The 11,292-nt window shown below is 38.2% G+C and overlaps 1 protein-coding gene across 1 annotated transcript in view; it reads left to right on the top strand.

Moving 5' to 3' along the window:
• The window catches only part of LOC123512340 (UPF0047 protein YjbQ-like), a 10,600-nt gene extending 345 nt beyond the window's left edge, over positions 1 to 10,255 (top strand). The window contains exons 1-5 of the mRNA XM_045268679.1: positions 1 to 52; positions 3,038 to 3,132; positions 3,899 to 3,940; positions 9,346 to 9,429; positions 9,605 to 10,255. The exon at positions 1 to 52 is cut by the window's left edge and continues 345 nt beyond it. Of these exons, the coding sequence (XP_045124614.1) occupies positions 1 to 52; positions 3,038 to 3,132; positions 3,899 to 3,940; positions 9,346 to 9,429; positions 9,605 to 9,733 (402 nt within the window). The 3' untranslated portion in view covers positions 9,734 to 10,255. The remainder of the gene's footprint in view (positions 53 to 3,037; positions 3,133 to 3,898; positions 3,941 to 9,345; positions 9,430 to 9,604) is intronic.
• The last annotated feature ends 1,037 nt before the right edge of the window (positions 10,256 to 11,292 follow it).

The following is an 11,292-nucleotide window of genomic DNA, read 5'->3' as shown; positions in this document are numbered from 1 at the left end:
AAGGAAATTCCCGAGCTACGGCAGTTCTCCGTAGGCCTACTGCATGTCCAGAGTGAGTAGGCTTAGTCCCCTCTCCCCTCGGCCTATTTACTGGTGTTGTGAAGTGTTTATGCGTGTGTTTGTGCGTGTTTTCATCTTTTCTCGTGTCCATTGGGTGGTGTCATGTCCGAGGTGCGCTGCCCTGCTTGGTGGTGGCTGCCGTGCGTGGCTGTGACTGGCGAAGGTTAGGTTAGGTTAGGTTGTGTCTGGTGTCTGGTGTGTGGGTGAGCCGTAACTGTATCCTTGTTTGCTCTTCGCATTCTGTTGTCTGGTGTTGTATTATGTTTGTGTGTATGTATGTATGGATGTATGTTTTTTTTGTTACACTTTTTTTTTCTTTTTTCTAATTGGGTCAGGTTAGGTTAAGGTCAGGTTATGCTAAGGTCAAGGCTTGTATTTTACACATATTCTCTCTTAATGATCGTTTTTCAAGGCCACATGGCTGTATATTTTAAAAGAGCACAGAATTATTGAAGCCAAGGCAAAAATTACTAGAAAACGACCTTGATAGCTTTAGTAGTGACCATTGGGGATTTGTAAAGCTAGGTGAAGTTAGCCATTAAAATATTTAGACTATTACTAAGGCGTATGCAGAGTGACACATCTTTGCAATTACTGTCGTGCTAAATGTGACAGTAGCAGGTCAGGGTTTAGCCGAGATAAGTGTCGATTTGCTGATGATTCATAATATTTTCCCTAACTTTTGTGTTATTATGATTTCTTACCTGTAGACATAATAATAAGGATAAGATGAAGTTGCATTAGGGTCTTAACCAGATGGGTGACACATGATGATGTAGATTCGGAGGTGTAGCCTTTGTAACGACAACTTCTTAATTCTTGTTATTTTGTTCTGCTTATCGCTCTTGTTGCTGTGCTTTTTTTTTTTTTTTTTTTTGTCATATTTTCCACATACTGATGTCATGTTTGTGTTAGGGTAGGCTTTGGTCACTGTGTTCTGTTTTCTTTTTTTTTTCATATTTTCTATATACTGATGTCATGTTTGTGTTAAGTTAGGCTTTTGTCACTGTGTTGTGTGAGAACGATGACATTTATCTTATTATTGTTGTTTGTCTTCCCACTTACAACCTGAAAAGACATTCAGTCTTATGCTCGAGTTTAATTTTTTTCTTTCTATGTTAGAAGGGATAACTGGCCAAGAGCAACAGAAACGATTAAAGAAAAAGACCCACAGTGCCAATTCCTTAACAGATCTGGGAGAGTTAGCCAAAAGAATGGGATGAATATCTTTAAACCTCCCTCTTAAATAAGTTTAGGTCATAGGAAGATGGATATACAGAAGCAGGCAGGGTGTTCCATCAATTCTTTTACTGTTTTACTGACCACCTGTGAATGATAGATGAGATTATCAACTTTATCTTCCGACTCAAAATCTGAAAAAGGTATTCACTCATAAGGGAGTTAAGATGAGATGATCAACTCTTACTGTGTTACTTACTACCTGCGGATGACAGATGAGATTATCAACTTTATCTTTCCACTCACAACTTAAAGATATGTTTGTATGGGAGTTAAGATGAGACAGTCAGCTCTTTTACTGTTCTATCTACTACTTGATAGATGTATGTTAACTGAGTAGGTTTGCAATATTCAGAATAAAAAAAATATGTGGGAAATAATGCTATGAGTTGCAGGGGTAGGTGGGGTGTTTGAATTGTGCTTAGGATTTCTGTAGCTATGTTTTTTTTTTTTTTCTCTCTCTCTTTTAATGTAAGAGGAGAAAACTGGCCAAGGGGAACAAAAGCACTTACACAAAACAGACAGTGAATGCACAAGGAGATAAGTGTCATGTTGCTGTAATAGTGTGGTCATTCGCTTATATTCTTTTGGAGGGATGGATGCACATTACACAAGGAGTTAGGTGTGTGTTGGTGGTGTTGCAGTGATAGTGTGGTCATTTGCTTACTTTCTTTTGGAGACATTGATGCAGAAGTTAGGTGGTGTGTAGATGATGTTGCTGTAATAGTGTGGTCGTTCTTGTATTTTCTTTTGGAGACATTGGTGCTGAAGGGGTGGTGTGTTGCTTGTGTTGGTGTAATAGTAATGGATGGTCAGGGTAGTGTCAGCAGTCTTATCACCACTATGTCTTGCTAGTCGAACCTCAAACTTTAGAAATTAATGTGGTTTCTAGGATCATTTTTTTCCTTTCTTTGTAGCTAGCTATCTTTTATTTATGTGTGTTTAGTTTTGCTGGTTTTTCTTGAATGATGTGTTGTGTATGTGGATATTGCATGCTGTATTACATTTGACTTTATTTAGCTACCTGATGGTGTGAATCTCTCTCTCTCTCTCTCTCTCTCTCTCTCTCTCTCTCTCTCTCTCTCTCTCTCTCTCTCTCTCTCTCTCTCTCTCTCTCTCTCATAAGCTTGGAAGTTAGACTCTTCTGAAATTTATGAGTCATAAGAGTACTGTTGTGGGAGATATGGTGTTAGTTATGAATGGCACATTTATGAAACATGTTATTTTGTAAATGCAGAGTTGTATAAAAATGAGAGGGCAATACATCACATTAGAATCATCTGTGAATTCTGTCTTAAGTTAAATAGTTTTTTTTTCTCGTATAGTTTTATGTCTTTTGATTAGATTCATGTTATAGAAAGAACTTAATATCTTCATGCACTTTATTCTAGACATAGTATAATCTTATTGTATCTCGTTGAGAGTACAAATTAACATTACCTAGTACAGATATTATGAACAAGCTGCTTTACATTTTGATTAAGATTGTGTTCATTATTTATATTGAGAATTTTTAATTGTTTGAATAGGAGTTTGTAAGAGGAGGAGACGTGTAATTCTGTAGAGAATACAAATGAACAGTAGTATAGAATTGTGAATAGCTCCTTTGAATTTAGATTAAGATAGTGTCCACTGTGTATGTACAATGCCTTTAATTGTTTGAATAGTGATCAACCATTAACATAAGGTTTGAAAGAGGAGGAGGGCCTTGTGATCTAAAGCCAGCCTTGTCTTGCAGTTCTTCACACATCAGCCAGTTTAGCGCTAAACGAAAACTGGGATCCATATGTCAGAGATGACATGGAGATGATGCTCAACAAAATAGTGCCTGAGGTATGTGGGTTGGAGGGTGTGTGTTTGTGTGTGTGTACGTGTGAGGAGGAATGGTAAGCAGGCAGCCCTGACTTCACCACACTCCATCCTAGCTAGTCTGGATTAGAAGAAAATGTGTAATGACTGCTAAACTTTTTGTTTTTGTGATAATAGTTCTAAATGGTATATTACACCTAGTTTTGAGATCAAGATGGTGTTTAAACTGCAGGTGTTTTCTTGCTTTTGTAACATTACTCCTAAAGTGAGAGCTGCATTCCTCATAGGGTAGTTTGTCTCTAGACATAGGCTTGAGTCATTTAAGTCAAGTTTTATTTTGTGATTTCGTCCATGACTTGACCTCTCCCTGATTAGAGTTACTAGAAGTGCAGAAGCCACTTAGCAATTGTTATTCTCTTACTTTTAGACTCTCCGCGGCCGGGTAAATAGGCCTGAAGGAGTCATTGTTGATGGTAACTGTTTCTTACCAAATGCAAAGTCTCAACCTTAGACCATGGTTTGTTTGTATTTATGATTGGTCATGCTACTTGTCTTAGAGAGTGTAGAGTTTGCATGGACAGCAGCAGCATACACACTCTATTTTGCAGGGGTGCTGTAAATTGTCCCATTTTCCTTTGATTTCTGTTGTTGACTCTCCGTTGACTCTCCCTTTTTGTCTAGAGCAGTGATCCCTTGACTCCTCCCTCCAAAACACCTTCGACTGCAGCCACCCATCAATAGTGTTTTGGTTTGGTTTATTTTTTAATATAGATTTCCATTTTTTTTCCAGGGGATGCCTTACCGACATTCCTGTGAAGGCCCCGATGATATGGTAAATTGTTTTTCCAATTTTGCACATCATCATATTAGTCGTCCACAAAATTTTTTGGTTCCTATTTAAAGTTTGTGGAATTAACAAAGAAAGGGGCTACATTTTACCCACCTGTGTATGCTACTAAGTATATGCAGCACTGTATTTTTTTTTTCTTTTTTTTACTTCTAGTGAAAACTGTTTCAAGGATTAACTGAAATTTGTGGTTTTGTGACCATTCACAAAGCCGCACTGAAAACAGCATACCTACTAACTTTCTCCCAAATGGAGACAAGTGTTTGCTTCACCAGGATGTCCAGCAGGTCCTTATGTGCCACACACACTCACTGCACACCTAGAACACACACACACACACACACACACACACACACACACACACACACACACACACACACACACACACACACACACACACACACACTTACCAGTTTTTTTGGTTAAGCTGTGTTACAGCCTGGATTGCCACAAACAATTATACTTTTGATTAAAAAGTTGTAATTTTACTTGACATAACTACCTGAAAACTTCAGTTATATACTGTTTAAAAGAACATTGCTAACTGAAACTGTATGTCTCAACAAGTCAGTAATTTTTTTTACTGACAGACCTGGGTTTTTTTTTTTTTTATATTGGGCAGTGACAAACAAAGAGTATCTAAATTTTGTCTTTGCAGGTAACTTGTCTGTTTTCATTAATCAGTTTTATAGGAGTAGTTTTTACAGAACCTGTAAAATAGCTGACTTAGGTCAAGTTTGCATATTAGTGTTGAATCTGTGGATTATTCATTAGAGTCAAGTTGGGACAAAAGTGTTCACTCAACATCAGCAGTTTCGCTGTGAGTTGTTAGCCAGCACCTGTACTGCTGTACTACTCAGCCTTAGATAGTTCATCAACAACTTGCTTCCAGTTTTATGTTTCAAGATGTTACTCATAGGAAATACTATAACAGGTTTAATTTTCACTGTTTTTTCATTGATGTGAAATATGGTGATGTAAAAACTTAGGATAGTAAATGCAGGCTCAGTATGGAACCTTTTATCTTGTGCATATGTAATACACAGCTGTGGGGAATGTGACCATTTCAATGTGAATGATTTGTGACTGATGTGAGGATTATTATTCTGAGAAGATTAGTCATGCCCCTAATCCATTTTTTTTTTTTTTTTTTTTCTCTCTCTCTCTCTCTCTCATAAGTCTGGTGGCACTTTCATTTGTAGTTTTACGCCCCTCCATCTTTGACACCCAGTGACAATGTATATTTACATTGATTTCATATATATGTCAGTTACATTGTTTGGATACTTGATAAAAGGTTCCATAATATAGGCATAGAAATAGCAATTGTATGAAAATCTCTGGTGCTGTGTAGTTTTAGTGGAGTGTTCAGTTGTTAACGTAGGTTGAGTATTGGTGTTTGTAGAGTTTATAGATAGATAGACAATGCTCATGGTCACTTTGAAATATAATAATGATATGAATTATAAGGTTAAATAATGACATGTTCAGTCAAATTCATTAAGATTGTGAATACAAAGATGGAGTGAATGGTCTTTGTATCTACACCTTGAAAACAACTGCAAGTGACTCTGAAAGCTGGCAATAGACAAACAGCAAATATTAGTTGCTTGTCCTGTCACTTGGTGCCCAGTGTGTTAGGCTTGGCACCGCGACCTTATTGGGCAAGTGTGCAGTGTTATGGTGCGGCATAGTGGTGTCTTAGTGCTGCAGGTGATGGCAGTCTTAAGGAATAGATACTAATGTCATTTTGATGTTTTGAGTGGCTCATTTTATGGTAAGCATGACATGGTGATGAAATGTGGCCCCTTGGGAGTTGTGCTTGTGGAAAACATTTTGTTTAGCTTGTTCGATATTTTTGTAGTGTATTGTTTTTTTTTGTGTGTTATTTTTGTGATATTATTTGCTTGGTGGTATAGGGGCTAGCATGCATAGCATACAACTGAGAGGACGACCAAGGTTAGAATCCTAGGCTGTTAGGACATTACTTGGGCTTGTCTCCTCTCACAGTGTAGCCCCTGTTCACCTAGCAGGGAATAGTTATGGGGATGCAAGCCAAGGCTTTGTGACCTTGCAGCTTGACAGGAACAGATTAATAGCAATCCTGTCTCCCTGTGTGTGTGTATGTTTCACTGTATGATCTGCTGCAGTCTCTGACGAGACAGCCAGACGTTACCCTACGGAACGAGCTCAGAGCTCATTATTTCCGATCTTTGGATAGGCCTGAGACCAGGCACACACCACACACCGGGACAACAAGGTCACAACTCCTCGATTTACATCCCGTACCTACTCTCTGCTAGGTGAACAGGGGCTACATGTGAAAGGAGACACACCCAAATATCTCCACCCGGCCGGGAATCGAACCCTGGTCCTCTGGCTTGTGAAGCCAGCGCTCTAACCACTGAGCTACGGGCGTGTGTGTGTGTGTGTGTGTGTGTGTGTGTGTGTGTGTGTGTGTGTGTGTGTGTGTGTGTGTTGTACCTAGTTGTAGTTTTACAGGGCCTGGGCTTTATGCTCGTGTGGTCCCGTCTCCATATCTACACTTATCCAATTTTTCTTTAAAACTATGTACACTCTTTGCTGACACCACTTCCTCACTCAAACTGTTCCAAGTCTCAACACATCTTTGCGGAAACTAAATTTTTAACATCTCTCAGACATCGTCCCTTCCTTAGTTTCTTACTATGCGATCTTGTGCTTCTAAAGTCATATTCTTCTCTCAGGATCAGTTTCTCATTATCCACTTCATCCATTCCGTTAATCAATTTATAAACTTGTATCAGATCCCCTCTCTCTCTTCTCTGCTCCAAGGTTGGTAGATCCATTGCCTTTAGTCTCTCCTCATATGCCATCCCTTTAAATTCTGGAACCATTCTTGTAGCCATTTTTTGTAGTCTCTAATTTTCTTATGTGTTTTTTTTTTATGGGGAGTTCACACAACTCCTGCATATTCCAATCTAGGTCTTATTTTAGTACTTATCAATTTCTTCATCATTTCCTTGTCCATATAGTGAAATGCTACTCCAATATTCCTTAGCAAATTATACGTCTCTCTGAAAATTCTATCAATATGGCTTACCGGTTGATTATTTTCTTCCATTGTCACTCCCAAGTCCTTTTCCTTTTTTACTTTTTCTAGTTCTACTCCATCTCCCATCTTATAGATTCCCACTGGTCGTCTTTCACTTTTTCCCATTTCCATGACATGGCTTTTGTCCACATTGAATTCCATCTCCCATTTTTGCTCCATTTCCAGATCTTGTTTAAGTCTTCCTGTAGTATTTCACAATCCTCTTTTGTTTAATGACTCTGCACAGTTTCGCATCGTCCGCAAACAGATTTATGTAGCTGTTCACTCCTCTGGCATGTCATTTATATATACGAGAAAAGTATTGGTGCCAATACTGACCCCTGTGGCACTCCGCTGTCTACTGTTCTCCACTTGGACTTCATATCTTTAACTATCGTCCTTATTTCTCTCCCCTTAAGTAATTCTTCATCCATCTCAATGTGCTTCCTTTTAAGCCACCCTTCTCCTCTAACTTCCATAGTAATCTTTCATGTGGCACTTTATCAAAAGCCTTTTTTAGATCTAAATAAATACAGTCAATCCATCCTCTCTCTCTTGTACTTTATCAACTATTCTAGAGTAGAAACTCAATAAATTTGTCACACATGACCGACCTTTTCTAAAACCAAATTGGCTATTTGATAATATTTTGTTGTCTTCAAGAAACTCAATCCATTGCTTCTTTATTACTTTTTCACACATCTTGCATATTACACTAGTTAGTGATACCGGTCTGTAATTTAAAGGTTCTTCCTTCCTTCCGCTCTTATATATGGGAACCACCTCAGCTCTTTTCCACTCCACTGGCACTGTTCCATTTTCTATTGAGCATTTTATGATGTTGTATATTGGACTTGCTAGTTCTTCCCTACATTCTTTCAGTATTCTGCCTGAGACTTCATCCGGTCCCATTGCCTTTTCCTCATCCAATTCCGTCATCAACTTTTTATTTCAAGCTTGGTTACTTTAATCTCTTTCATATAGACAGTCTCTCTATTACCCTGTGGTGTTTCAAATTTGGATTCCTTAGTAAAGACCTCATGAAATTTACTATTTAACAGTTCTGCCATACTTTTTGGGTCTTCCACCATTCCGTTATCTCCTTTTAACCTTTCTATTGTTTCTTTTTGTCTTATTTTTCCATTTATGAATCTGTGGAACAATTTTGGTTGTTCCTTACATTTTTCGACAATGTGTGTGTGTGTGTGTGTGTGTGTGTGTGTGTGTTGTGTTTCACTGTTTCACTGTTTGATCTGCTGCATTCTCTGACGAGACAGCCAGACATTATCCTACGGAACGAGCTCAGAGCTCATTATTTCCGATCTTCGGATAGGCCTGAGACCAGGCACACACCACACACTGGGACAACAAGGTCACAACTCCTCGATTTACATCCCGTACCTACTCACTGCTAGGTGAACAGAGGCTACACGTGAAAGGAGACACACCCAAATATCTCCACCCGGCCGGGGAATCGAACCCCGGTCCTCTGGCTTGTGAAGCCAGCGCTCTAACCACTGAGCTACCGGGTGTGTATGTGTGTGTGTGTGTGTGTGTGTGTGTGTGTGTGTGTGTGTGTGTGTGTGTGTGTGTGTGTGTATGTGTTTGTGTGTGTGTGTGTGTGTGTGTGTGTGAGATCACAAGCTCCCCTGATTCAATCTGTGGGTAAGGGTAAGGCCTTTCACACACTACATGTGCTGATGTCTTGTTAAGGTGGAGGATAACTTTGTTTAGAAACTTGTGATCTGAGTGGGGCATGAAATTAAACCTTAGATTATAAGCAGGACTGTTACCATTGAGCTTGCAAGTGTGTGTGTGTGTGTGTGTGTGTGTGTGTGTGTGTGTGTGTGTGTGTGTGTGTGTCTGTCTGTCTGTGTCTGTGTGTGTGTGTGTGTGTGTTATGCTGTTGGTATAGGAAGAATATTTTTCAGTGTTTATTTATTTATTTTTTTTTCATTTACTGCCCTTTTAATTTGTGTTGTTGCTTCATTAGACTTAGTATGATGTTTGTGCTTGGACTAGTTTTTCTAGACCAATGTACATTAAGTCCAAACCTTTTTTAAAGGTAGATATTTACCATAGTTGTCTTAACCATTTGCTACAAGTATTAAAGGTACATGTTTTTTTATTTGATATTGTAAATATTTGTAAGATTTTAGTTAAATAAGAAAAGTTTTAAACTATCTAGATTACAATTCAGTTTACATACTGTTGCTTTCAATTAAATGATAGATATTTTTTTGCTGTACTTATATATTATTTCCATCATTTCATAAAATACTGACTGGTTTTCTCTTCCTTTCTCGCTCACCCTCAGCCGGCCCATGTAAAAGCCTGCTTTATAGGTTCCTCCCTCACACTACCCATTTCAGAAGGCAAACTTAATCTAGGAACTTGGCAGGTAAGCTGTTTTTTATTTTCTTTACGTATTTATTTATTTATTTTTTTTATGTATGTATTGTAGTATATCTTTTTGGAATATTTATCCCTGAAAGATAGCATGATGCTTTTTGAAGTTTTATATGAATGGTTTGAGTGAGTAGCATCAGCTGACAGCCTTGGCCACTGTCCTGCAGGGTATATGGCTATGTGAACACCGGAACGATGCCGGGCCACGGAAGATTGTGGCCACCATCAATGGGTGCTTGAGGGATGGACGGACCCCTGTCTCCCCTATGTCCCCCATGGCCTCTACAAGCAGCTAGAAAAACTCAACATAGGCATCTGAAGGTGTCTAGTGTATTTTTCTATTGGCTGTGCCAGGAACGCTACCGGCCAGTGGCGGCGCCCGGCGGAGGCTCCCCTGCTGTTTGTGTCACTGTTAGGAGAGCATAGTGAGGCTCTCCCCACCACCCCACAACCCACACCATGTCCCGGCATGCCGGCACCATCTCATGGCCACCATACAGAAGGAGTGAACTGGGCTGCCTTGTTTTTCCAATATGATTTAGCATGATTTCTCATAGTCTTGTATTTAGTTTGGTAATGCCTGTTATGTCTCTCCCTCAGTTTTGTGTTGATAATTCTAATCATGTTATATGTTATGGATTGCTTATTCTTTTGTTTTTGTGCTTTTTTTTTTCTTTTATTCCTTAAAGGAATTTTGCATATGTTTGATGTTATGTGCATATATTTATTTGTTATGGAATTTATCTAAATTTATGTATTTTCTTTTTATTGTTACCGTTCTTTATTATTCTTTCTTTCTGTATGACTTTAATATATATGAATGACTATTTTGCATTTTTTCCCACCAAGGACTTTTAGTTTGCTTTTTTTTTAAGTTTGCTTAGCCTTGTCCTCCTTTCTTTGCCCTGTATGTGGGAAGTGGGCCGAGCCACAACAGTGCTAAGTAAAGTATAAGCACGTACTGGTACAAACCAACACAGAAAACAATTACTACTCGGTGGGAATGTACTCTATTCTTCAGTGAAGGATAATGTTACCGTCATTTTACCACAGCAATTTTTCAGTTGTGATTTTTCATACTACTTTCTCCGAATGTGTATATCGATTGACTTCCGTAGCTTCAGCCGTTCACATTTCTAGCACAAGATGTCCTCCTTGGGGACCCCCCAAAGAAAATTCAGAGCCATGAAAGCTTTGAGACTGAGGTGAGGGAGCCCCACACAGCAGACTGTTCCGACACCCAGCATATCAACAGAGACGGCAGCTCCAGGGTGTTGTATCAGGTTCATCCCCCTGCATCATGATGTGGCCAGAATGACATTTCGTGGACCTTATGAAGTCTTTCCATAGAGATTAATTTATCAGTTTTTATGCAATGTAAATCTTTAATTATGGAGGAGGAGGAAGGGGATGTACAGAAATATATATATATATATATATATATATATATATATATATATATATATATATATATATATATATATATATATATATATATATATATATATATATATATATATATATATATATATATATATATATATATATATATATATATATATATATATATATATATATATGTATCTATCCATCTATATATATATATATATATATATATATATATATATATATATATATATATATATATATATATATATATATATACACACACACACACACACACACACACACACACACACACACACACACACACACACACACACAAAACAGAAGATAATAATGACAGGATGAGTGATGGATTGACCACCTCCATCAGCTGCCAGAGAAGTTTGGTGTGTTGCCATTGCATTATTTGAGCTTCCAGGATCATCTAAGAAGCATTTTTTTTTTTTTT

This window comes from Portunus trituberculatus, chromosome 33 (assembly GCF_017591435.1).
Source record: "Portunus trituberculatus isolate SZX2019 chromosome 33, ASM1759143v1, whole genome shotgun sequence".
Taxonomy (NCBI): domain Eukaryota; kingdom Metazoa; phylum Arthropoda; class Malacostraca; order Decapoda; family Portunidae; genus Portunus; species Portunus trituberculatus.
The sequence above is the reverse complement of the archived record's forward strand: the minus strand, read 5'-3'. Positions and strand labels throughout refer to the sequence as shown.